At 45.3% G+C, this 27,866-nt stretch overlaps 1 protein-coding gene and 1 long non-coding RNA gene across 5 annotated transcripts in view; both read right to left on the bottom strand.

Annotated features, from left to right (window-relative positions):
* Positions 1–11,886, bottom strand: part of ZCCHC2 (zinc finger CCHC-type containing 2) — a 45,548-nt gene extending 33,662 nt beyond the window's left edge. For 2 of the 4 annotated variants that reach the window (XM_086899355.1, XM_086899360.1), the window contains exon 1: positions 10,886–11,886. In XM_086899355.1, the coding sequence (XP_086755481.1) occupies positions 10,886–11,818 (933 nt within the window). In that variant the 5' untranslated portion in view covers positions 11,819–11,886. The remainder of the gene's footprint in view (positions 1–10,885) is intronic. The other 2 variants (XM_086899339.1, XM_086899350.1) reach the window with 1 other exon arrangement.
* Positions 11,887–25,138: 13,252 nt separating this feature from the next.
* LOC147655665 (uncharacterized) lies at positions 25,139–26,365 on the bottom strand. The gene is made up of 2 exons (XR_015289710.1): positions 26,312–26,365; positions 25,139–25,254 (listed from the first exon to the last, which is right to left on the bottom strand). It is a non-coding gene; the product is annotated as an uncharacterized LOC147655665 (long non-coding RNA).
* Positions 26,366–27,866: the final 1,501 nt, after the last annotated feature.

Below are 27,866 nucleotides of genomic sequence, written 5' to 3'. Positions count from 1 at the left end.
GCTCAAAGCCCCATCCAACCTGGCCTTGAACACCTCCTGGGATGAGGCATCCACAATTTCTCCAGGCAGCCTGTTCCAGTGCCTCACCTCCCTCACAGTAAAGAATTTCTTCCTAATATCTAGGATGTGGTTGTACTCCTAGCCTGCAAGCACACATTGCCAGGTCACATTGAGCATCTCATCAAACCACACTCTCAAGTCCTCCTCTTCATAGCTGCTCTCAATCCATTCTCCACAAAGCCTGTATTTGTGCTTGGGATTCTCCCAAGCCACCGGGCAGGACCTTGTACTTGGCCTAGTTGAACTTCATGAGGTTCACTGAGATTCCTCTCTCAAGCCTGTCAAGGTCCCTGCAGATCCTTCCCTCCAGTGTGACAACTGCAAAACACAGCTTGCTGTCATTGGCAAGCTTGCTGAGGGTGCCCTTGATCCTACTGTCCATGTCACTGACCAAGAGGTTGAACAGCACCAGTCCCAATACCAACCCCAAGAAACTCCAGCTGTCACATGTCTCTGCTTGGACCAGTGAGCCCTTGAAAACAACTCAAGTGTGACCATCCAACCAATTTCCTTATCCACCAAGTGGTCCATCTGTAAAATCCATGTCTCTCCAGTTTAGAGAGAAGGCTATCAAGTGAGACAGTGCCAAATACTTTGCACAAGTCCAGGGAGACAGCATCAGTTGCTCCTCACCTATCAACACTACCAGCCTGATGTAGAAGGCCACCAAATTTGTCAGGCATGATCTGCTCTTAGCAAAGCCACATTTGCCACCAAATGTCTCCTTATTTTCCACATGCCTTAGCATAGCTTCTAGGAGGACCTGTTTCATGATCTTGCCAGGCAGAGGTAAGACTGACCAACTTCTAGCTCTCTGGGTATTTCTTATTTCCCTTTTTAAAAATGGGGCTTATGCTTCCCTTTTCCTGGTCAGTGGAAACTTCACTAGACTGCCATGACTTCTGAAATATGATGGATAGAGGCTGAGACACTTCAACTATCAGTTCCCCCATGCACGCATCTCATCAGATCCCATTGTCTTGAGCACCTTTGTTGTAGTTGATAGCCTGAAATGTATCTTTTCCCATCTTTTATTTGTGATTCTCCCCTCACCCCCAGCTTCTCTTTCTCCTAACTGTTTACCTGGCGTCAGGTTACCATGATTACTGAAGTTTCTCTCCTCAGCTCCACGGCGAGAGGCCGGATAGAGTAAAGAGAGGACCCTGCTGGCATTTCCAGCTGCTTGAAGTTTCTTTAGCCCAGGAAAGCACGGGGTTGGGAGAAGAGAACCCTTCTTTCCAACACGGAAGTTTGTAACTTTTTTGTGTCCCAGAATGCCTCTAAACTATGGAAGCTGAGAGGGCATGCTTACCTTGCCTTCCCTTTCTTTCCCCCCTGGGTTGCCAGGAAACCAAGCCCCCCCTCTCTCCTCCTCTGCCCCTCTGTGGAGAATACTCCTACACCTTTGTGGGCATTTGAAGAAGTTGGTGTCTGTTATTTCTTATCTTGGTGTGTGTAACCTTGATTTGTAGAAAGTTTGTAAGATGTACTAACTGAGAAAAATAATTGGTTCTTTCTCTGATGTTCCCTCCCTCCGAGAAACCCTGTTAAAAGAGACCCCCCAGACCCCAAATCCTTTGTCTCTCGTCCTTTGGATTCCCCTTCACAGAAATAAACTGTGGAATGCAAACCAGAGAGAGAGTCCCCCCCTGATTTCTTTACTTGCTCTATAGACTTGAATTCTTGAAGAAAATCAGTGAATCTCACAAACATATGCTGGCTCAAAACTTGAGTGAAGAGAGACTTCATCACTGAGCTAGCCGGGTCACACTCGAGAAGATCTAGTCACACCTTCACATTCCTTAGATGGTCTTGAACATGTTCTCCTACAGTGGGTGGTTCCTCATTCTCCCAGATCCTGCCTTTGCTGCTGTGACTTCACTGATGTGGGCTGGAGTACTTGGTGAAGACCGAGGCAAAAAAAGTTTATGAGTACCTTGGCCTTCTCCATATCCCAGGGGACCAAATATGCCATTTACTTTTGAAGAGGGCTCACAATTTCTTGAGTCTTCCTTTTACCACCAATGTACCTACAGAAAATTCTGTTGCTGCCATTGACATCACTGGCTAGATTTAGTTCTATCATGGTTCTTTAGTTCTTAGATTTCTAAGATGGTTCTTAGATTTAGTTCTATCATAGCTTTCCTAAGACAGCTGCTCAAACAGCTTGTCTGTTTCTCACAGGTTATCTGTCACTGCCTTCCACCCTTTGTAGGCTTCCTCTCCATGTCTGAGCTTGTCCAGAAGCAACTTACTTATCCACAGGCCTCCTAGTATTTTTGTCTGACTTCCTCCTCATTTGGATGCATTACTAATGAACTCAGAGGAGGTGATCCTGTAATATCAATCAGTTTTCTGGGGCCCCTCTTCCCTCTTATGGACTTATTCCATCCTACTCTACCAATCAGCCTCCTGAAGAGGAGTCCAGAAGTGTTTGTGTGACCAGGGCCCAGGGGTGCTTGTCTGTAACACAGGCACCACATATCTAAAATGGTGAGACATGCTGCTGAGAAAGATAGCCACGTGAGCTGGGCAGATCTCAGCTAACCTACACATGTCAGATGTCCAAACTCTGCCTTCTATCAATGACTGATAAAACAATGTCATGCTGGCATTGCTTTGGCAATATGTACTGAAATCTGTTATTGGATAGCCCACTAATCATCATGAGCAAGCAATTGATGCACAGTCTTCTGATGCTTGCATTGCACTTTCGTAGAAGAACTATTCATTCATCAGCTCTGATGAGCACTAACAAGGGAAACACACTTGCAGCAGCTGGACAGCTTGATTAGTTCCACATGCCCAGATATGAAATATTATTTTTTCTGCAAGACTACAGTAAGTGTGCTATGAGAACAGCACTACTCAGCCTTGCAGGCTGTGCAGATGTAAACTGGCACAGCTCCTCCATTCATCTACAAGTGGGAACTGACTAAGCCAGATGAAAGAAGACATTTTGGAAAAAATCAAGGTCTAACTCATGATAGCATGTTATCAATTACAGCATCTGCACATTCAAGAAAATTGAGTGATGTCAGAATAGTCATTAACAGATGTGGTGCCAATTACAAGACCAAAGCCATGATTTGCTTACAACAAACCTTGCAAGCTCCTACCCTCATTGCTTCACAGCTGTGATAAGCGGATGTATCACTACACAGCTGTGGTAGCATAAAGCTTCAACAACACCTCTCCAGAAGCAACAACCGGCTGAAACTGCCAGCATACTTGTGTGCTGCTGAACCCTCTTCTGACAACAGCAGCAGCAGAGATGAAGCCTTACTCAACACTCTGAGCAACTGCATCTGCATGCCACCACTGTGGAGTGTGGCTCAGATACAGGCCATCTTAAAATGGAAATGCAGCATATGCATTTAATACTCACAATGCAAATATACAGAGCAGCAATGCTTCAAAACCTGTTTAATGCTGACCACTGAAGATATAACAGACTGTCCCCTAACTGTGAGATGCCCCCCTCCCAGGGAGGCAAAGATTTAGTTTCAGATAAGTGTTGTTCAAGTGAGAGGCACGGCTGTAAAGCCTGGGAAGAGTGGATTCCATCCTCTGCCTCAGGGGATGGGCCCTGTGAGCCCACCCTGGACCCTTGTGGGGTGACAGCCCAGGGTGTTCTGATTCGGTTTGTGCCCCTGTGGTTTCTCCCTTGCTATGTTCCTATTAGACATAATTAACCTTAAACTCCACCCTGGTTCTGTCCCATAAAACCCACCACCCTGCTTCCTTTGGGGTTCTCTGTCTCTGGATCTAAGATGGGTTTTTGTTCCTGTGTTGAATAAATGGTTTTCTGAGCAGAAGCCTGTCCCATTGAGCCCCAAGTCAGTCACTGGTAACTGTAGCCTCCCTGGACATGATCCTGCAGCCCCAGAACACAACAACCAAAAAAAATCCAGCACTGTCTCGGCTAAGCTGCTAGGCAAATGCAAGATCAAGACCACAGACAAATGCCCAACAGACACTGCTGCTAAACCTTCCAATCTGCAAACTTTGAACTATCCAAAGGCACCGTCCAATTCTTCTAAGATGCAAAGAAGCTGCTCTGTCCTACAAGACTAGAGCAGAATCAGCCTCAAGATCTAGGACTACAAAGACCCACCAAATTATCTCTGTCAAATCAACCGACAACTTAGATGTTTCCCTGTCAACTTATCTTTTAACATGCAGGATCAACCTCAAGAACAAATTCCAGATAGATTCCACATAGAACCACAGCTGGAGAAATGGGCTGACTGGGAATCTCAGGAAGTTCACCATGGGAAAGGGCAAAATCCTACACCTGGGCAGGAATAACTACAGGCACCAAACACTCAGGGACCTAACAGACTATAGAGGAGCTTTGCAGAAAAAGACGTGTATCTATAAAAATGTACGTGTGTGTGTGTATACACACATCTGAAGGGAGGGTGCAAAGAGGTTGGAGCCAGGCTCTTTTTAGCAGTGACCAGTGCCAGAAGCAACAGGCAGAAACTGAAACACAGGAGATTGCCTCTGAACATCTGGAAACACTTTTTCACTGTCAGGGTGACCAAGCACATGTTGCCCAGAGAGGCTGTGGAATCTATATCCTTGAAGACAATCAAAGGTCATCTGGACATGGTCCTAGGGAACGAGCTCTAAGTGGCCCTGCTTAAGCAAGATGAGCTCCAGAGGTTGCAGCCAACCTCAGTCCCTTCATGGTTCAGTGACCAAACATAAAAACCCATAATATGTACAATAAAAGCCTGAGTGGCTGAATATACAGTTCAAATGGATTATGTGCAACTGCCCTATTAACTAATCCACTAAGCTGGACTGCATAGAGAGTATGCACAGGTGCCTAGAAGTACTTTACAGCATTTGTTCAGTGAAACTATGTTAAGAGCTCGCTTGTAAGAGTCAACAACAAAACACTATGATGGAGACAGAAACTTAACAGAACATCAGCTGATTCAGGGAGGAAAACGACACCAATGCGACATCTTCAGCAATCACATACTCACTAACCTATAGCACTACCAAACCATAACAATTTTGAGACAAAGGGCGTACCAACCTTCTTCCAACAAATTCAGCCTGTGGCAAGTGCATTTTAAGTATCAGCTACACCTATGATTTACAGTGCTGGGGATAATGCACCTCGTGTTTGCTAGAAATACAGTGTGTTCTAAGTCTCACCTCCATCTAGCCTTCAACAGGACCTAAAACACAGTTTCAGTCCAACCTAGCTAGTCCGTAACAAAGTAGAGAACTTGAAGCTAGAGACAGCCAAGCATCAGTTCAGCTGTGACTGCATCCCCAGGTGGTTGCTCATCCAACAACTCTGTGCAACTTCAGTACTCTTGCTATTGTCAGTTGAGTGAATCAAAACAAAATTACTTGAATGTAGCAGTTCAGACTAACACAAAAAATTATTGTCGTAACAGTCTAGAGTGACAGGAGGATTTAAAAAACATTTGCTCCTGAAGAGTAGTTCACTAAAGTACAGTCAGTATTCAGAAGGGACAATGCCTTCATTACTATGCTTAATTACCATCAGAGTGCAGTATGTCATTTTGTCCAATCCTTGCACTCCAGCATAGTTTGAAAGTCCAGAATCTCCAGACAGAAAATCTATGTCTTGTGGTTAACTTGCTCCTAAGACACTTCCCAAGACACTAAATTTTCTTTAGTTGTTCCAAGTATTTTTACTTTCCCAAAAAGATAAAGAGGTTGAGGAAAGGGAAGAAACTCACAAAGGAATGCAGTTTCTAGCCAGATCTCTGCCAGTTTTGGTCTCCAGAAGAACCCTTAGACTTGGAGGATACTACAGAAATTCACAAATTCTTGAAGGGAACGTAGGTATTTTGTTTTAATTACAGTAATGAAGAATCAGCTGTAGCGTTTTCTAGGACAGCTATGGCTAGAGACTGATAATGGCAAGCAAACAAGGTGAGAGATTTAAGCAGGCAGAACCCTACAGACTTCAGAGGTTTCACAGACACAACCATCTCACTTGCTGCTTCCTGCACCCTTTTCTGCAGCTCTTTAGAAAAAGCTGAGAGTCCTCTGCGCTCCAAGCCCAGTGAGATCCTGCTACCTATAAATAAGTCAGCGTTGGGCAACCCTGAAAACTAGACCACAGCTCAACTACAGCAATCTAAGCACAAGCATTGGGAAGTCAGGGGTATATTTTCAACACCCTGAGTACTCATTTACTATACTGGAGAACAAACTGTCAGGGACAACAGCAAGAGGCGGATTAACTCTGGCATAATGGGACTGGGAAAGGCTACAAACTTGTACTAACACTTCATATTTAGAATAAAATACCTAAAACAGCTCAAAGCAATGAAAGCTTTTACTCTGCAATTTCCTAGAGCATCAGCATCCACATTTAGGTAGAACTCATTCATTTCAGCCATTGTCTTTTATCTAGCTATGACTTCCTTTCCAGAGACTTCCAGTAATATTTCTGGAAATTCTTAACTCCTGTTTGGAGACCAAGAAATTCCTGTTCAGAGACAAGGCTGTTAGGTTCTCTGAGGCAGCTGGAATACTTTTCATCTCAGCATGCAAAACTTGTAAAACATTTGTATTTCCCTGGAGTACATCACCATTTAAAAGATCTTTGCCAAGAGTAAAATGACATTTTTTATCTTTATGTAGCTTATTTAAACCAGACTCTGAAGACACACTTTTCCTTATACTCAACTCTATGACACTAAAAACACTGCACTGCAGACAGAGCTTAGATTCTAAAATTAAATTCTACTACCTTATTCTGCTGCAAGTGACTGAAGATCAATTATAAAATCACTCTTATAATCTGCACACAAAATATCCTATAAATAGAAGTGTACTAAGAAAAATACTCTGTAAATAGAAACTTTCCCTTTGTTTACAAGTAGAGACTTTTCTGTGAAGAATCCTCCAGCCAGCTAATTATAATACTATTCAACAAACCATTATCTCCAGGAGATTGCTTACTTCAACACAACCTTGGTTCTATTCCTGTGAAATATGCCTGATAAAGTGTTCCAGTGCCTAATGCATGCCACATTTATAATGTTTGTTGAAATTTGTAGCTCCTTCAGTATTTCAGCATTTTGACCCCAGACATCCGATGGGATAGAAAAAGATGAACAATAAAGTCAAACTGCTTTGATAATGGTGCACTTATTAAACAAAAATAATGCAAGAGTTAAGCTATGCATTCTGTTACTTAAACCAATATACTGTGGTATCAACAGGACCTTTGCACATTAACACTTCTTTTACTAAGCAGCGAATACCGCTGATTTATTCTTACACTTCACCTTTAGATTCAACATTTATATTCTCCACCTTAATGCACCAATGACTTTTTTCCAAAAGATGTTGTTATAAACCACACCTTAAATTAAGAACTTGAAAATAGTATCAAGTGTTTCTACTTTAAGTATAAAAACTCCCAAACCTTAATTCAGAACACTTCATAAAGAAACAAAATTTATCAACTGTAAGTCAATCCTAGCTCTGCCCATCCCACTCCAGCAGTCCTACCTCCCACAACTTCTGAAATCCTCCGTTTTGAGCCGAATTTGTTAAAATGCATTACTAAGAAATGTTACATTTTTCGAAATCATTGAAATAAGACACTAAAAATAGCAACAATCTTGTTAACCCTTTGTCACGAAGCAACTTTATTGTGAGCTCGATTTTATCAGACAACACAGACCCTAACCAGAAAACATAACCCCATTAACGGGAAAAAGCAAATTGCTTTATGTTATCGTAAATCACCCACAAATTCTTCGCAGGCGAACCTCTCTTGGTGTTCACTAAAGCTAGGCGTTACAGCTCCTTGAAACCTCAAACCGAGCCATTTTGTTAGATACGACGCGTGCAATAGCACAGTCCTTTGCCCTAAGGAATTCCGAACAAACCACCTGATTCTACTCCAGGTCCCAACTCCCTCAAGTCTGCAGCCTGACTTCGCATCGCTGCTGCCAGCCATAGGAACACATTAGGAACACGTTAGTATTTCGCGGCCCAGGTGAACCACGCGGCTCAGTGACCACCTTCCGACGGGTCAGAAGCCGGGAGCTGAGAACGCCCGAGAGCCAAGCACGGGAAGCCCAAAGCTGAGCTCGCAGCCCCTGCACACGGCACTGCTGCTGGGCCCTCTGTGCCGGACAAGCAGGCCCTCGCAGGGCCCGCACAGCCGCTTCCCGCCGGTCCCGGGGCCGAGCCCCCCCCGTTATGCAACGGCGGCACCGCCCCTTCCCGGCGGGCCGGGCCGGGCCGGGCGCCGCCCCAAGGGCACGTGACCGGGAGCCAGCACCGCCATGTTGGACGGGGCGGGAAGCGGCGCCCACCATGGGTCACCGCATCCCTGTCCGCGCAGGGGGCTGGCGGAGCGGCCCTCCGCCGCCACGGCGGGGCAGCGCCCTCAGGGGGCGCGGGCTCTCCGTGGCCCACCGTCCGCCCCCAAACAAGGAAAAGGGTCACCCCGTTTCCCCGGGCCATGACGGTGCTCGGTGGGTTGGGGCGCCGTGTCCACCGCCGCTCCTGGCTGTGCCCATCTAACGGGGGAGCCCCCGTCCCCCTCCCGCCCGAGCCCTTCCCGTGCGGGCAGGACGGGGAGCACCGCGACCACCGCGAGGGCTCCCGAGTGGAGCCGCCTGGGCTGCCCGGCACGGAGCGGGTTATTCCCGGAGATGGAGCCCAGCCCTTCTGACACCAGCCCAGCCGAATAAAATTTCAGAGAGGTTTTTATGAACCGTTCTAGTTCACAAACGCAGAGCCCTGAAGGCACTCAAATTTCAGAGATTAAAGAAGGCCGGGACAGGATTTTAAATCAAGTTCAATGTAATGCTACGGCAACGTTTTGCCAGGGAAATCTTCAACCCCGCTAGCGGCTCCATCTCCTCCAGCGTTTTATCTGCGAAGGGCCCACCGTCACCGTGGAACGCTGACTGAAAATACTCAGCAGAAACGCACTGATCCCTCTGTTCCCTGTCAGCCATTATTTCCCAGAAAGGCTGTGCTGTATTTACAATTAGCCATTAAGAAAGGGGGGAGGGGGAGGAAAGCCTACGGAAGCGTTGCCGTTTCACTGCTGTGTCGACTACGGTGTATGTGATGTGCATGTTCAGCCAAGCTGACTCGGGTCTCTCAGTGTTCCCCGAGTAAACAAAACCACAACTTGGACAGCTGCTTTTATGCTGAAGCCAGAACACCGCACAATACTGACTTCAATTCCAGTAGTTCACGAGAGCCCGCTCTCCCAACTGCATTTGGTGGGGACACAATGAGCAGCTACAACTGCTGTGCCAGTTCCAGGCAGGAAGTATGTTTCCGGTTACCAGCACTTTAAACCCAGAAGGGACAGTGTCCAGTCTTACCACTTCCTGCAATTCAATCTTTTCCCCGGAAAGATGGACTTTCAGGATTAATTCTGGAATAAAACTAGACACAGGCCAATGAGCCAAAATAAACACTTTTTGGACCGATGCTCCGAATTCATTGTGATTTCAGTCCTGTAACATCTGCCCATTCTGCCAAATGCATTTTGGCCTTTAAATGATAGAGGCATTTAGTTAATATATCTAAAGACTTAGAAATGGATCCCTGTCTCCTCTGAGTACTCCCTGAAGAGCATACCCCATCTCTGGCAAACATTCCTTTCGTACTGCAGACAATGTATAAGTTTTCTACAAGTCGCTGAAATAAATTGCACAGCAAGCAAATTACAAACAAAATCCCAAAACCCCAACCCTTACTGCTTTGTACCCTTTTCTGCCAAGTAACTCATGAAAACGTGATGGGTTCAGTGGAACGGTACTATAAACACCCATGTTCCAGCCCTTCCTTCCCTTTTGCACGAGAGGCCATCTATAGACCAAAAACTGCAGAGCTCCATGAGGACGGCTTGGCCGCATAAAAATGGGGCAATTTTTAACCCCAGTGCTCATCAAGAGGGCAGCAGTGAATGGCATTGGGGGGAAACATCTGCTTAAACAGCTACTGCACAGGAGAATGCTTCTGTTGTCACTCACTGCAAGCCCTCATCCCCGGTGACAGCCACATCCTAGCAACAAGTGGCACATCTGCTTTCAGGGTGAGCTTTGCTGTTTCCCGACAGCCACACCAAAAAATATCAGTTTTTCTCTGCACAGAAGCACCAGTTGTGATATCTTAATTTGTTTCTTTAGTGGAATCATTACCACCCCTTCCCCAATGCTGTCAGCCATCTCGCTGAACTTGATGTTTCAGAGAACATCAGCCTTAGAGCTGGTGACCCAGCTGCTGCCCTGATTCTTGCCAAGTTCAAGCCTGTGTCTCATTTTAGGAAGGGGCAAGGACGCAGGCTCCACACAAAAAAAAAAATATTTCTACGTGTTCTATTGGTTTGAAGCCCCTAGAGAATGCTCTCTTAGGCAATCTGGTCTCTAGCATTCCTATTATTTCTATTTTTACAAGTTTAGTCAAGCTGTTGCTTGTATTCCTGCTTCGTACAGTGGCCTACAGCGTACGAGGCAGCCAGTTCAGTACTGTGCACCCTGCACTCCAGCACGGCAGAGTTCCAGAAAAAAAAAACAGCGTTCCAGAAAGCATGGCAGGCTAGGAAAATCAACCCTTCCCCCCGCCAAGAAATTCGTAGTAGACACTCCGCAGCAGGCTGTGGGGGCGGCCGGGGCTGACACTGCCGTGGTAGGGGGAGGACGGAAGGGACCACATCCCAATGGGGGGGATTCGGGGAAAGCAAGCAGCCGCTCCTACAAAAACGGGAGGGAGCGATGGAAGAAGGATGAAACCACCCGCTGAGATGGCGCAGCAGGAAGAGCGCAGGACGCGGTGTTACCTGGGCTGGGTGGCGGCCGAAGCCCTCCTCCTCCTCCTCCTGGTCCCCGCACAGGGCCCTCCGCAGCCGCTCCAGGTGCTCCCGCAGGGTGACCCGCTGGTGGAAGGAGAAGGCCGGGTGCAGCGAGGCCATGGTGAAGAGCAGGAGCAGCTCCTCCTGCGCGCCGCAGCCCAGGCCCTGGGCGGCGGGGAGGCCGGCCTGCCCGTTCTCCGCGGCTCCGTCCATCACCACCACCACGTCCCCCTCCTCCTCTTCCTCCTCCTCTTCCTCCTCCTCGGCCGGGGCCCGCCGCGCCGCCGGGCAGCTCTGCAGGATGGAGTCCACCTGGGGCAGGAGGCGGTGCAGGCGGCCGGCGGCCTCGCGGTTCTCGGAGCCCAGCAGGGCCAGGTAGACGATGAGCTTGGAGCGCACGGCGGGGTCACGGAAGTCGCCGAGCTGCCCGGGGTCGCTGAGCCCGTTGGCCTTGGCCTCCGAGTCGCGGAGGCAGTGGTAGTCCTTGCGGGCCAGGTCCTCCAGGCAGGAGCCCAGGAATCGCAGCTCCAGCGGGTTGCACAGGTCCAGCAGCCCCACCATGAACTCCAGGCGCTGCGCCGAGCCCAGCACCAGCCCGAACCACTCGTACACCGTCTCCTTATCGGTGCGGGCTGCCGCCGAGCCGGGACCGCCGCCGCTCGGAGCGCCCAGCGAGGCGGGGGGGGGCGGCGGGCCGGGCCCAGGCCCCGGGCCCAGGCCGTGCAGCCGGCTCGGCCTCTCCAGCCCACACCCCCTCCCCGTCGCCGCCGCGGCGCCCCCGCGGGCCCGGGGCACCTGCTGCTGCAGCGGGAGGTGACAGTCCAGGGCACCGCCGGGCTCCTTCAACCCCGCCGCCGTCGCATCTTCCGCCGCCGCTGCCTTGTGGCTCGTCTGCTTCAGGGGCAGCTTCATCTTCAGCATCCTCGGCGGCGGCGCGGGGAGGACGCGACGCCCGCCGGGACCCGGCGGCAGCAGGGAGGTGGCGGCGCGCGGCGCTCAGGCGGAGCCGCTCATGCCGCTCATGCGGCCCGGCCGGCGCGGGAGCGGCGCGCGCACGCGGAGCGGGGGGAAAGGCGGCCGAAACGGTCCCGGCGGGCGGGGAGCGGGGAGTGGGCGGGCGGGGCGTGGCGGGGCGGGGCTCGCTCGCGGCGGCGGCCGTTCCCCGTCACCGCCTCCCCCCGGCGCGCTCCCGCGGCGGTTCCCCCTCTCCCCGCCTGTTCCCGGCGCCCGCGCAGAGCCGGTAGGCGCCGGCGGTGGAGCGCTCGCGGCTCTGGGCCGGCGCGGCGGGACCGGCTGAGGCCCGAGCTCCCGGCGGGGGGCAGTGGGAGGGGGGGTGGCGGGCGGAGCGCGCGCGCGCCTCTCCGCCTATAGGCGCCGCCCGCGTCAGCGCGCGCGCCCGCCCGCCCGCGGCCGGGGGCCGGGGGGCGCGAGGCGGGGCGGCGCGGTGTGCGCGGGGCTGCGCGCGCGGCACGCCCCGGGCACGCGCGGGCGCAGCGGCCGCGGCCCGGCGAGCGCGCGGAGCAGGGAGGACCGGCGGCCGCTTTGGGAACGGGAGCGGGCCTCGCGTTTGCCCGGGGAGTTGCATTGGTCACGCCGATGGGAACCGGTCAGCAGTTCGCCTGGGACCAGTCCGAGCGAGCCTCCCTGTCTCCTGGATGAAAGATTTCCCTGAGATGAGGCCGTGCGTTGGCTGGTGGCTCTGGTGTGCAGAGCCACGTGGGTTTGCCCAAAGCCGGCGGGAGCTGGCCCAGAGCTGTGCCGTGCCGATGGTGGTGGTGGTGGAACAATGCTGAGTGTGGAAACATGGCTGCTACAGGCCTTTCTAATTTTTATTTTCTAAATTCTAGTGCATTTGAAACTTCTGCTGTTGTAAGATGTCTCCTTTTTAAAAATTACTATTGCTACAGTACCGTGTCTTTTCACCCATTTTTTTTTTCAATAGAGAAATAAAGGAAAAATTGCAGAAAAATATACAGTATAGCAAAATGGCTTAGGGATACTCTGTTAGGAAATAGCAGGCTTGCTGCTCTCTCATTCCCCCAGTTGTGTTCCCAACTGTTGTGTTTCACAATGAAAAGCCTACAATTACAAGATTAAGCAGTACTCTGAGTAGTCAGAAAGTTGCAATGCTTTTCACTTTGATTCCTGCACAGTTACAGAAAGGAGGTATATGTAAAAGGAGAACCAAGCCTGTGGCTTGCTTAACAGCACAGTGAAGTATAAAATTAATTTTAATTACAATTTTGCAGAGCAGCATCCCTGAACTGCTTACAACCAAGAATTATAAACTGCCAGAGCTGACTGGCCCTTATCTGTGCAGAAGCTGATCATGCTATGATGAAGAGCTTTATTATACAACTAAGAAACTGGCTTTCAGATTATAATAGTGTTTTATGCATCACTCAGATTTGTGAGAGAGCAATCTTGAGTGGTGGTTACAGACTATACAATTTCCTGCATTTTTATGTATGTACAGAACATATGTATTTAATTTTTAAAATTTAGTTACTAATTTGAAGGTAGCTCATGTTGGGTTTATAAGTTCCTAGTGGCTGCTCAGTCCTCTTCTAGTGACACAGGTGGACTTGACCCTGACTCAGTGCAGCTCTCCTCATTCATTGGCATCACAGGGGGACTGCCATGGTGTCATCACCAAATCTTCAATAGTGGAGCAAGAGTGGGAAGTGGGTCAGACCTTACCCTTCCATCCCAGACTCCCAACTTTGCTGGTCCCAGGACTAGGGAGGTGAAGAAAAGTGTCACGAAGACTCATAAACTTGCTTTATCCTCTTTTACTTGATTCTGTTTTCCAGTTATGGCTGGGCTGGACCTGTGAATCACTCCAGATCCCTGCAGTCATTAGCCGAAGCAGCTATCATAATGCCACAGTAGAATATTTTCTTATGTTGTCATTATGAAGTGGTAATTCTAGAATTACAGCAATTCTTCTCATATTATTGTTATATTTTTTCCCAAAGAAAAATTACTGTGACTTGGGGGATGTGCCAAGATGGAATTGTGGAAGCACAGAAATAAGGCTTGAGGTTTCTGCTTAGTAATTTGAACAGATACTTAGTCTGAATAGAATTCGCAAGATCAGAATGACAATGATCCAAGTGTTAGAAATAGCATTTCCTACTTTAACAATCTGTGATTCAAATAAAATGTAACATAGTTCCAAATAGATAACACCATGGAGAGTGAAAAAGGAATTTATTTTTTTGGGAATGGGTGGAAGGGGATGGCAGAAAGCGAAGGTAAGCTGGTCTGTTAAAAAATCCACGTAGGTAAGGTAAATCACAAATTCATGAGGGTAGTGGTTAAACGTACACTCTCCTCATCCAGAAAACATTTGAAGCCCATCCCTATTGGTGACAGTTCCCAAGCTGATTCCTAGTTTCACAAATAAGCTTAAGAACCTAATTAACTCAGCCCTTCCTAATTTTCCCATCTTAGTGGCTTAAACTATGATACTTGAGGAAAACAGATGAGAAAGATGTGAAGTCAGGAAAGAAAGAAAGAAAAAAAAAAAAAGGAATGTTATGAGAAAGCAAAAAGAAGACAAAGATATTCCAAGCAGGTTTACAAGTAATTCAGTAGCTGAGGGAGGTGTCAGTAAGGGAAAGGGCAGTGCCGAAAGAGAACTGAAACTTAAGTGCCCAAGAGAAATGAAAGTGAAACTCCAGACTGTGAACGGAATGAGAACACAGAGGGGAAGTGCTCAAACACTGACAAGCTAGTACAATGGGAAAAGCTACCATAAAGTTATCTTGCCTAGGGCAAACACCCTGGAGGTTTTCTAACCTGGTATCCTTTAAAAATATGTATAGCTTGCATAGGTCTTTAATGACTTGGGCCCACAGTCATGCTGACTTAGGGTGAGCAACTGTACAGAGCCTTAGAGGGAAAAGTATGTGTGTAATCTGTCTGAGCTGAAAGCCAGATGAACTCTGATGCAACACAGAGCAGGCAGAGGAACAACAGGACGATGCTGCTGGTTCAGGAGCAGCCATCTCTCTGGGAAGTGGCTTTCTTCAGAGTACAGCAGGGATCTGGTCTGACACCCCAGGACAAAGGGCAAGAAACTGTGTCCAAGCGAGCCGTGGTTGCCACTACTGGATTTGCAAGAAAAGGAATAGTGACTTTCCTGAGTTTTCTCCACGTGCTCTCTTTCCATTTGTACATCATAACCCCTGTTTACCAAAGTCCCAGAGCTTACTGAGTACACAGGCTTCATTGCCAGTCTAGAAATGTCCTTATGGACAGGTCCTTCCATGAGCCTTCTGGCTCAGCTTTTGTACCTGGCTGTGACCATCACTGCTTGGATGCATGAGCTGTGCAGAGCACCAGGACATACACAAGTCCTGGAGAGGCAGTTCCCTGTACTTTCTGCCACACCAAGTAGATGCAGCCACAATGTGTCTTTGGAGTGAAATCTCCTTTCTCCCTAAATTCTTCCAAAGAGGTCATTGACGTGGAAGATTTTGTTCAACAGGCCTAAAACTTCCCCAGCAATGCTTTTAGATGGGGGGAAAACCCTTAAGAAAAATAAAAGCTACAACACTGGGACATTGGACTGAGTGCTGAAACCAAGGGAGGAACCAACAAAGCAATCTTCAGCTCTATCAACATACATTTATTTTTGGTTTTAATCCTTTTTTTTGTTGTTATTGTTTGGTTTTGTTTTTTTTTTTAGTATTGACTTATCTTTCACTAACATGTAAGGTCAGTTTCACAGTCTCTATTTGTTTGTTCCTTTACTGCTACTAAAGATCTAGTAAGATTGTTTTGTGAGAGCAGGAAATGAAGTTGATCTGTGGCCCATCTATAAACCAGATTAGGACATTGTAGGATATGTAGATATATATTTTATGTAGAGTGGTGTATATATATACACATTTCGTATATATCAGGATATTTTTTTTCATGTTGGTACTGTCTCTGCTACTAAGTATTTTCACTTTTAAAAAAGGCTGTAACAAATCCTCAGTGACGATCTTTGCATGAATGCCTATACTACCGGGTTGAAGATACATAAATAAGGAAACAAATCTTCCTACCCTCTTTTCCTTCTTTCTTCCCTTTTTCCCCTCTCCCACCCCCTCCTTATTCCCTTTCTTCTCCTTTCCCAGACTGTAGGATGATCAATTGCTTCTTTATACAAAGTTTGCAGATGTCTTTAATCCACTGTCAGTAATATTGTCAGGTGTCCCAGCCAAACTCCCAAGGTGTAAGGAAATCATTTCAGGCAATGTCAGACAAATGTCACACAAAAGAAAACAACCTGGAAGAAAAGATAAGTTCCTTGATAAAGCTCTGGAATGATTTTGCTGACTCATGATTTGTCCTTTATCTCATGACAGCTGGCATTTTTTGTGTAACTTACCTTTCGTTAAATAGGAGGTAGGTAGCCCTTTTAGCCCTGAGATCTGGAAGAAGAATCCTTGAGAATGTGACAACTTCAAATTCACTAAAAATAAAACCTGTCAAATTGATAGGCTGTTATTACTTGTTATTACTTGTTTTTTTAATTCTTATTGATGTGTTGGATTTTGAATATTCAAGCTGGTTTATTCTTTCAAGCTCTTTTTCAGCAGGAGTTGAGCAAGCTTATGTTTGAAAACTGAAGATATGTTTAAAAAACCACTATTTTAAATATGCATGTCTGCAATGAAGACATACATATTAAAGACATTTAGGACTTTATATTCAATATGAGTAGTTAAATGCAGAAGATGACCCATAGTCCTAATTATGTTAGCATCCAGTGTAGGAATAAAAATACAATTTAAAGCACAGTTTAAATGGTTTAAACGTAATTTTTGATTTAAAGTTACTGGGAAAAAAGTTCAGTGTAAGCAAAGGGTGTGTTCCCAGGATCAGCTTCATTATGAAAGACTATTTCTAAAGTCAAAGCTGTTGGTTATTCATTTGCAAAGGTCACCTATCCCAAGCCTCTTTGGTAAGCTTGCCAGTAAAGGTGCTGTTATGAAACATGATTGCAAATTTCAGCTCCCCCTTCAAGGGAAGCTGAACTGAGGCTGCAATCTTTTACATAACTGTCAAAGGTGAGTTATTACTATTTTCAGCTGGATCCAGCTCAGAAACCTGTAAAAGAAACATTACCAAGCTGTTAAAATAGGAGGGCCTATTTCAACTTCAGTGCAATGTTCCAGCCTGTGAAACACATGGCCCTCTGTATTGTTTTGTTTTTCTCCTTGTAAAGTTATCAAGAGAATTTGAGGCAAGTTAAATGTGCAGAAGCACTGGTATATTCATATCCTTTGGGTCTTCTTTCTGGCCAGCGGTTTCCTTGCACTGACTGAAATTCTCCGTGGGATTTTACCATCACTGAGCACAGCCTGCGCTGATTTGGGTCCCCCTAAGTTAAGGCTGGTATAAATTGTGCAGTACCAAGATACATTGGTAGCCAGAACTGAAATTTGCACAGAAAGCTACTACCCAATCTAGATGACAATTGCATTTCGGGCAAGAAAGCAATGGACTTTTCAACACCATTCAGCTTCAGGCTTTCTAATGTTTCGGCAAGGACTATGGTGAAATGCCCTGTTTCCAGGCTGTTACGGGTGTTCACTAACTCATGAATGTGAGCAGCCTGCACACACAGCTCAGTTAATGCCAGGGCTTTGATGTCAGAGGAAGTACCACCTAAAAAAGTCCAGTAGACAGAAGACCATTTAAGCGCATGCCCAAACCAGTTTCTGTTCTAGTTAGCAGTGAGCTACATCCTTAAATATAAAGCACTGAAATATAAACACCTACACAAAGAAGAAAAGACTTGGGCCACCGTAAACATCTGATGAAAGTTAATTGAAATCTGTTCTGAAATGAGGGCTCGCAGAAGGAATGTGGGTGTGGCTCAGCCACCAGGCCTGCCTGATATTAGTCATGAACATGATAATTATGTATGCAACGAGCACCCGGGAATCAAACTGAGAGGTTTATTGGCTAGATTATTTCATAATCTCTACTCTTGGGCCAGAAGGAGGAGAAGAGCAACCTGCTGATCAAACCATATGGAAACCACCATGTGCACTGGAGGTTCTTCAGAGCAAACCCCTCACCTGTATGGATTCCAAGGTACTGGGGAGAAAGCACTATATCCTGACCTTTAAAATGTGCAGTTACAGTCACAAAGACCATGGGATGCCAGCATGAGCTGTAGAAGAGTCATGAGTCACTTGTGAGATTTGTGCTGCAGAAGGAACACGTTATCCCTTTGCTCTGCTGGTAGTGCCAGTCTCTTTCTGTCTTAAATGATCCATCTGCTGCTACCCAAATTAGACACACAGCTCTCACCATCACTGTGCAAAGCAATTGCCGACAGTGCTCAGAGCGTGGTGTTCTACGTAGCTCAAACCTTGCTTAGCATCTCACCTGCAGATAGGGAACCCCCTCGTGCCAAGAATGGCTTATGTCATTATCCCAGTGAAGCCCTCAAAAGAGGAATTGTAGCTCCAACTGCCAGAGACAATTAGACAAAGCTGGGACCCTGCAGGTCTTTGCCAGGAAGCCCAGCTGAAGGGCAAAAGGAGAGATCTTCCTCTGGGGTGGGAGTTGTTGTCGTAAACCTATGCATGAGACTGGGTCTGGTAGAAAAATGACCACCTCAGCTGCACAGCCCAGTGCTACTGGAGGTGTGAGGTCTGCTGTTTCTTGTTTGTCTTCAGCTCCACAACACTTTATTTTCTCAGGGTACACAACATCACTGTTAAAAAATCCTCAATCCTCAGCACACCTCAGCGTGCAGTGCAGTACTCCTGCACTGTTTTTAGGTTAATGCATACAGTAGGTACAAACAAACAGCAATAGCTGTTTGTTTGTACCCACTGCATGCATTAACCTGAAAACAGTGCAGGAGTGCTCACCAGAGGAGGTGTTACACACTGACATTCAATTATGGTAAAGTAGGTTGTGGAAATAAGAAAAACCAAAGAAGCAACCTTCACTTTCCTCATGCTCTCTCCCACAGTACATGTATTTATTTTGAGGTGCCCATAGTTCAAATGTCCTTGACAGTTTTCCTGTGTTTGCTCTTTGGGGGTGTCCAGTACTCAGTTTGGCTGTGAATCCCTGCTTGTAAAGCAGTTCTCCATTTGGCAACATCTTGGGAATAAGAAAAGAAGGAATTGGAAATCTCTCCATGTGTAGGTGTTTCATCCTGGAGGTGTTTCTGGCTTTCCACTTCTGAAGAACGAGTAGGTTGCCTTGAAATAATGACATTTATGGAAGCTCTTTAAGTCTGATCTGTATTTATTAGGACTATAGCATATAAGCAGGATGTCTTACAATCTGGGGTCCCAGGAGAAAAGCATCTCAAAATTTACTCTGGAAAAAAGAAATAATTCAATGAATAGCTGAATGGATATCTCCTACAGAAGAAAAAAATAAAAGGTACCTACATAAGCTCTGGTTCCTACTGAAATTAATAGCCCCACTTTGGGGCTATTATTGTTTTTTAATGATTCAAGGTATCAGGTTTACTGTTTAGTGTCAACATCTCAAATCCTGAGTAAGGTTGAAGTAGGGTACAGAAAATATCTAAAGCATGTCTGGGCACTGAACAGCAGCTTGGGTGCCTGGAGTTAGCAGCGCAGTGCCCTCAGCTCAGCCAGGCTCCAGCCTCACCCCCTGGGGCATTGCAGTCCCCCACCACAAGGCTCTCCCCTGGCTGGGTGGTTTGGCTGTTTCAGCAGTGGTGCCCTAGCTCAGGAGCAGCTGTGTTTCTTTTTCAAAAGGAGGAAGAGTAATTTCTAAGTGGAGAATACAGGGTATCTTCCGTACCCATGCGGTGATTGCATGCTCACCTCATTCCCACTCTGGTTCAGCAAGGGCACTCCAGCACATGTTTAGCTTGAACTTGAATGTAAAAGTGGTGATGCTTGTGATTTGTTTAGCAAAGAGAGGCATTTCATGTGGCTGAAGCCCAAAGCCTTGCTCTTTTTTTTATCAGTTCAGGCTGTCATTAGTAATTGAAGACAGGGGAAGGGTCACAAATTACCCTATTCCATCCCTACCTCAAGGGATGTTTTCAACAGGATATAATTATCATCCACAATCATCTTCTAACTCTTGAAATAATAGTTTAGTCATGCCTAGCTTTCTCTAGCATGTATTGAGAGAGCAATCAGAGTTTAAAAGAGGAATACCCTTCCTTTCCCAGCAGCATTTCAGGCTCTGAAGAACAAAAAGCCTACTTGAGGAATCATTGGCAATAGGCTGTTTTTTAATTAATAAAATTAAAAACATTCATGTCAAAAAACTTCTTAGCATCTTCTTCTCAATTGAGTAATTTCAAGATTTTTCTGCATTTATCCCATATTTTCTTCTCTTTGGGCCATTTTATTCACAACTGCTCTTCTTTCTTAAATACTTGGCATTGTATATCAATGAGCTTCAAAAGTCTTTTGATGGGCTTTGAAATCCATTCCTTTAATAAATCTGTTTTGGTCCAAGTTATGCTTTCTTGATGTGACTTGTGCCAAATCTCTTGGTCCTTCCTATTCCAGCCATTCCTCTGCTCTTGCAACATTGACCAAACAAGGTTGTTCATTGTCTTTCCTGCAGAGGTCCCAGTATTGCCCGATGCAAGGGAAGATACGATGTGTAGAAATCAAGCTGCCTCAAGGACAATGTGGACTGCTGTGTTTGCCTCTGGTCCCCATTCAAGAATTTCCTTTTTTTTCTATGCTATACCTCTACATTGAAATTTGATGATAAACTCACCTGGCCATGACAGAGACTTCCTCTGTACTTGTGCAGTGGCCAAAGCATTGATCAAAGCCTTTAGAAAGTAATAAGATAGAGAATAAAATAGTAATTAAGAAATCCTCTCTTTGGGACATGTTGCTTTCTCTATCTTTAATATGCCTGATGCACTTTGAGACACTGAAAGAATTGCAATCTGTAATGCTTTGAGTTTGCCTGAAGATGAGAAAGCCTTGATGATAGAAGGCTCAAATTGGAAAACGTTGTGAGCACACAGTCCACAATGCAGCACTCTTATCTGTCTTGACAACCTGCTTTATCACCTCCCAGAGAAAAGGTGGCAAAATCAGTTAAATCAAATGAATTACCATTCCAGCCTTTTGCAGGATCCTTAAAAAGGCACTCCAGCTCCTTGGGAAAGGATGCTCTGTGCATGCATTTTAAATAATTTCAAGAGTTTAATTTTTTTACCAGTTTAATTACTAATCAGTGTCAAAAGCCAGTTGTAACATAATTCTCCCCAATTCTTTCTTTCTCTACATTTCCTGTTTTAAAGAGTCTCTGGGGATTGCCCTTCCTCAGTCCTGAACGCTCTGTTTAAATATGTTAACAAGTAATCTTTGAAATGCGAAAATCTAGCTTGGATGTGTAGTTTAAATCTGGCATCTAATGAATTCCAAGGAGTTCCCAGATCTCTCAATTCCTCTGAACATCACATTCTGACTAATTTAAAAATTCTACTGTCCTAGGAGCTCATATTTTTTAAGCACTTAGAGAGCATAGTAATGAGCACAGGAGAAAATCCGAAGGAATATGACAGAGACATGAATTTCAAACAGCAAGTGCCAAAAAACCTGAACATTACTTTTTCTTTTAAAGAAGCTTGTAACCTTAAGAGAGAGAGAAAAAAAAATAAAAATGTTGAAACTGATTTGAGACACGCAGCTTAACAAGATGTTTCCTCTCACTAGATCTCTGGAAATGCTTGGACTTCTTTTGCCATCTGCAAAATGCTTTTTAAACATTGTTTACTTGATCTTAATCTTCTCCTGGGAGACCAGTGGGAAATTAGTGCATTCTTTTTCAAGGTATAGAAATTGAAACAAACATTGTTAAGCCTCATCATTTAGGAATTCATTCCCAGTGAATGCAGTCTCTTCAGCAATTCTGTCTTCAGAAGTGATGGCTGGAGGGAGCAATTGGAGAGGACAAGAATGGGGAAATTAGGAAGTTTCTAGGGGAAGGGGTCTTTAATGATGAAGAGAGATAAAGAAGGGTATGTGAACTGGAATTGTGCTGAGGAGTAGGAATGGTTACTTGGAAGTCCTGTAAAATGTTTGAGAGTTAAACTAAAATGCAAAGGCCTGGTGGGGCAGTGGGAGGCGAAGTGGAGCCGCAGGGGCGCCACTGTGCTCTGGAGGAAGCAAAGGGTGAGTTGCACAGCCTGCCTCGGGCTGTGGCACCAGCCCTCCCTTGTCTCTTGTCTTCATGTCTCCTGTTTGTGGAATGGACCTAATACTTAGGCAGATTTCCTCAGGCAGGAAAGCAGGAGGGCATTATGAGAGAAGTGAGAAATTCAGCTGCACTTCATTGCCTTTGGTTAGCCAAACACTGACCCAGCACCACCCACCATTGCCACTGCCAGGGTGGATATACCCAGCACATGTTTTAGTGCTGTCAGTTCTCTTGTTTTGTCCTGGCCAAAACCACTGGCTTGCAATAGAAAGACCTGCAGGTTGAACGCCCTTAATAGCATATCTGAGGAACACATGCTTATCCTGCCTTGCAACATCATCAGAATAGCAGCGGTTTGCTTGTTGCCAGAAGGCAACATCTAATAGCATGCTTCCCACTGCCTTGTCTCTCCTGTGACTACCTCAAAGCTTTAGCCCAAGAAGGTTGGTAGAATCGGTCCGCTGTGTGCAGTTAGTTGCAGATTAAAACTTATGGATTAGGAACTTTGCCAATGAGATAATGTGAGACAACAAATTTAGGCACTCAAGTAGACTGATTTATCCTTAAGCAGTATCTGCCCTTTTAAATATCATCAGAACAGTCAGAACTTTTGACTAAAAAAAAAAAAGGAAAAAAGCAAAGCTTTTGAAAATTATCCTGTATTTCATTCAGTGTGAATTAGTGAATGGTGTCAGCCTTGAGCAGTATTGCTTTTCATAAAGGATATTATTTGTAATAAATCCTTTTTCAAACTGTGTCATTAGGGACACAGCAGAGGCAGGACATTATGTTAGGAATTATTCCTAACACCTATTGCCTAACCCTGTTGACATTCAGTGTGAAGATCCATTTTACTGCTCTGTAGCCATTTAAAAGGGATGTTAATATGGAAGCAAGGTGATTGGAACCAACAAGAACATCCAACAAAGTGAATTTGCATTGAAAAATGTTGTCTTGTCAAAGCTGAAATGATTTGTAGGGATGCATCAGTTGTGATGAAGTTCTTGATGGTCTCTGAAAACTACAGCATTGCCTTCTTACTGCTGACCAGGGCACGAACAAAAACAAACACTGAATTTTTTTTTTAATCTTGCAATAGATGCCTCAACACAATTTTGTTCTGCTGCATAAAAATTGTTTCAAAACCTAATGCAGCTTGATAACACATTTCCAAATGGTGGGAGGAAGTTAATGTCTTGAGGCTGGCTACAAATTATACTCGTGTCTTCTTAAGAGCCCATTTACGTGTCTATAAGGGTGCAGAATTGCTGTTCTATAACTGAGACTCGGAACATGCAGAGTATAATCTCAAGCAGTGTTTGCATATATACCCACAGTGTATTGGGCACTGCTTGGTTTTATAGATGTGGCTTTCCATGCCAAAAATCCTATAAAGATGACCAACATAGGTGTCATCAAGGAACAGCTAATAAAATGAGAACAGTTGAAATAAATAAACCCTGCACCAATCTTTGTATCACCATTTTATGTATCAGAACCCCTGTCCTGTGAAGTCCATGAAACTAGCCAATTCCAGATACTGTTTATTGTATAGGTATAATAGACACGTATATTTCTGGTGGGAAATGCTGCCTTTTAGGCTCATACTGTTTTAGCATAAGGAAAAGCCTTTCAAACTTCTAAATTCCAGACCTCACCAAAGGGAAAAGTAGCTGACAGGAAAGCAGGCTGCATCATTTACAGGAGGCAATTACAAAGAACAGTTGGAAAAAGAAAAATGCAAAACAGCCAGGTATCAGCCACACTGAGGGAGACAAAATGGAAAGGCTGTGAAGGAAAGTAAGTAAAGAAGAAAGCATAGGACAAAAAAAAGTGCCAGTGATTTCCAGTGCTCAGGAGAGAAGCCTGAGCTCTGCTCCTGTGTCTGACTTGTTCACGTACCTCAGCTGTGTAAGGCTGCTGAACAGCAGTGTCTGCTGCTGGCATTTTTCTCTCTCTATTGCAAATTAGTTCAGGCAGTTGAGTGAGGAAAAGGTTACAGGATTATTTTTTTTTTTCCAACTTGGTAATTTCACTTTTGTGTCTGTTAATTTTCTGGTTTGCTCTTTGAGTTGTTCTCATCATGAGACAAATATAGTGTCAGGGCACAGCAAGTGCCTGGCTGGACCTGTGCTTGTTCCAGCTCTGACTTAGACCAGCTTAAGCTGTGATGGAAATATGCCTGAGATGTTTCCTAAGTCCAGAGTGAAATCTGATGGCTTGGTTCGGTGGTAGTTGCTATAAAGCTATTGCTAACTCTACACTGGGAATCTCTTCAAGGTCAAAACTTGGTATTTTGCAGAGACCACCAAACAGACATCCCAGATATAAATGTAATTAGCTATCACATCTGAGCCTACTTAAACTCACAATTGATTTGGCAGGGGCCTCATGCCCTATTACACATGCTTTGAACTATTCAATCTCTATTTTCAATATCCTTTTTATTTTGAAGGAAAGTGGTACTTCAGTCACTTGTCATATTGAAAACAAGAATTTTTGTACAGAGCTCTGGTGGCAGTGGTGATGGGTTTACTAATTTGCATGTCTAGTTTTGATCAGCACTTTGGGCACCTGGCCATGTGTGGTGGTGGTGCTGAGCTGATGCGCACAGTCCCGGTGCCAATCCAGGACTCCAGCAGAAGAGATGAGATGTGCCCTCAGTAGCTGAGCCCAAGGCACTTTGACTTTTCCCCCATTGGAGGCTCTCCCCAGAGTGCTGGAAGGAGCCAGAGCCCCAGCCAGAACAGATGTTGGTGGTGGCATCATATAACACTGTATCATTCGTGCGTGATGGGGCAGAGCACTGACAGATCTGTGATGTCTGGTGCATGCACAGATCTGGGAGGAGTGCGACTGCCCAGCATGACAGCTCATGGCCATTCTTTGTGGAGTTTGGGGAGACTGAAGGGACCTGGCAGGGCTTCTGATTCCAGGAAGAAGATGGGGGAAAGCAGAGTGTGTGCACATGTGTTCCTATGTTAAATGTTACCTGAAGGCTGAAGGAAAGGCAGTCGATACACTTTTTTGGTCAGGTGATTTCTACTTTTCAGACGGTTTTTCTTTATGTGCCGCTGGGTGGAGTAAAATAAGAAAACCATGAGTTATTCTCTGTAGTGGTGCTTTCTGCTGTTCTTTCTGTTCACCTCCATGAGGTTCTTTAGTCTCCAAAGCTATTGAGAGAGAGGAAAGAAGATTCTTATCTTCCCAGTCTTTAGTGGAAGAAGTGGAAAGCATATTTATTCCTCACTTTTGTTGGGGAGAAGGGAGAACTTCTTCCTATGCTAATTCTCTGAAGATAATTTTATTGGTATCAGGCCACAAACTTGGCATCACTGACGCTGTGGGATGACCTCCTGAATTCGTAATTACACAGCTTTATAATAGCATGGTGTGTAGGTGTGGGTTTTCTTGAAATCGAACAGGATTGACTGCAGCCAGGTTACACACAGAGTGCTTTTTATTTAGGCTCCCTTTTTGGAGACATTCACATAAGAGCATGGACATTAACATATGAGCATTTGTATGTGCTAATGTACAGGTAAGTTATCCTGCTCTGTGAGAGCTATAAGACACATATTTACTTGAATTGGATAAGTTATGAATGCTTATGAATTCCTAGGGGCATCCATTTCCTTTGGACTAGCGCAGTTAAACTTATTGCATGTTCTCTGACTGACCATTTGCATCTGCCAGCAGACAGGGAAGGGACTGCTTTGACACAGTAGTGCTGCAGTGGGACTGAGAGGATTGCTCACCTATGTGGGGGACTGGTAGAAGTGGTCAGGACAAACTGAGATGGATATGCGTCACAGTAAAGCATAAATTAACTGAACAATTGGGTAGAAGTTATGAATATATCCCACAGAGATGAAGGGTGAAAAATTGAACAGGACTGAAGGGTGGGATCACAAAGTAGTTTGGTCCCAATCAGTAGTTTTCACTTGCATTTTAAGCGTGCAATGTGAACACAAAATGGCTACCACCACTCCCCTTTGCTGTTTGTTATGCTGTTTACTGACTGGTGTGAACATAACAGGTTACAAAAATTGCAGTGCTAATCCATTAGCAGCACCCAGGAAAAAAAGCATTTCGTGTCCCTGCAAACCTTCCATCAAAAGATCTTCCACCAAGCTCCCAAGAGCAATCTGGTAAAGCTCAGAACAGGTGGGCTTTTTTGCCATCTCACATTGCAGGTAGAAGGTGATGTGCTGAGGGATGGTTAAGTACCTCGGTTAAACTGCAGAGGCTTGAGCACAACTGTGACTTAGCTCAGCAAAATGAGAATCCTCCTTCGCTGACACGATGGCTTGAAAGACAAAGCAAGAAAAGAAAGCTGCTTTGACCAAATTTTAAATTAGAGTGAGTAGATAATGGGAACATAAAGAAATTATTAATGAATGTGTGTATGGAGGGGAAGCAGTGAAAGAAGGTAGGCTAGGACAAGGTGGTGGGATTAAACTGATGAGATGATTTTCTACTAGCTGTGACAATAAAGTGCCCAGCAAAAGCATAAAGGAAGCACATAATGGTGTCACTGGAATAGATATACACACAAAGGCCATTTATAATCCCACTGCCCTAAGTAATGAGAGTAACAAAAACTCAGCTGTGCAGATTTACAGAACTGACAAGCTGGTGGGGACTTGTTGCCTCCCAAGGCATCTAATACTGCTTGCTCCTTAGAGAATTCCACCAGCCAGCTCTGGGTTGCAGTGTCAGTCAGGGCATCGCTGCCTCACAGGTCTCTGCACAACACTTTGTCACATGGCCAGGATGCACTCTCAGAAAAAGGCCCAGGCACTGACCCGGCTGGAGAAGTACTTCACCAGATTGTACTGATGAGAAGATCCAGACTGGCCAACCAACTATTAAGAGAAATGAGTAGGGTTTTCCTGCCTTTGAGGAAGAATCCTTGCCTGTCACTTTCAATTAGCCAAATTATAGCTGTCATTGTGTTCCACAGCTCATTAAATACCAGGAGTCTGCTTCAAATAGTATGGGCAAATCAAAGAGACAGTCTTGATAAGATTCTTTCTTTTAACCAGAAAAAAAAAGACTTCTATCATGACACTTCAGTGAATTGAGCCTTTGTTTCATCCAACCTCATTTTTCCCCTGCATTACACCTTTCTACTGATATCTAAGGACTTTAGTAGTGCTGTTCTCAAGAAAGAAAGAAAAAAATATAGATCAATAGATGGACAGGCATGCTGACCTCTCTCTCTTGCAGTCAGGATGTTTGAGTACTGCATAGCAGCTATCATACAGGCTTTAGTTCAAAAGCAGTGTATGCCAAAAACACCTTTCTACCTTTCCATGTTGGTCATATTTTTTCTTGATTTGCTGTTTCTCTGAAGGAAATACAGATTCAAACCTACTTAGATTGTAAACAATTCACAGTAAAGTACATGTTTATATACAAAAAGTACAGGAATAATCTGTAAATACAAGACTTCCCTGCTGGAATTCTGTATTAAAGTCTTACTCCAGCCATAACAACACTTGGTAATGGATAAGTTTCAACTACTCTTCCTCTTTTCAAATATTTTACTACAGAAAGTCTTTGGGATCTTAATCAAGGGTGTGGATCCCATTGTACACAGCACAAATCCAGAACAAAAAGATGGAGAGTTCACAGCACACATACAAGGCCAGATGAAGTGGACAATAAATAGGCGAATATACGGAACCAATGAAATCATATTGATCTGTGTGCAATGCCCTGGTCTCAGCACCCTGGTGCCTTAGCCCTTTTCTTTCATCAGCACCATAGAAAAGCAGGG

The sequence above is a fragment of the Cyanistes caeruleus genome, chromosome 1, assembly GCF_971803275.1.
Source record: "Cyanistes caeruleus chromosome 1, bCyaCae1.hap1.1, whole genome shotgun sequence".
Lineage (NCBI taxonomy): Eukaryota > Metazoa > Chordata > Aves > Passeriformes > Paridae > Cyanistes > Cyanistes caeruleus.
The sequence above is the reverse complement of the archived record's forward strand: the minus strand, read 5'-3'. Positions and strand labels throughout refer to the sequence as shown.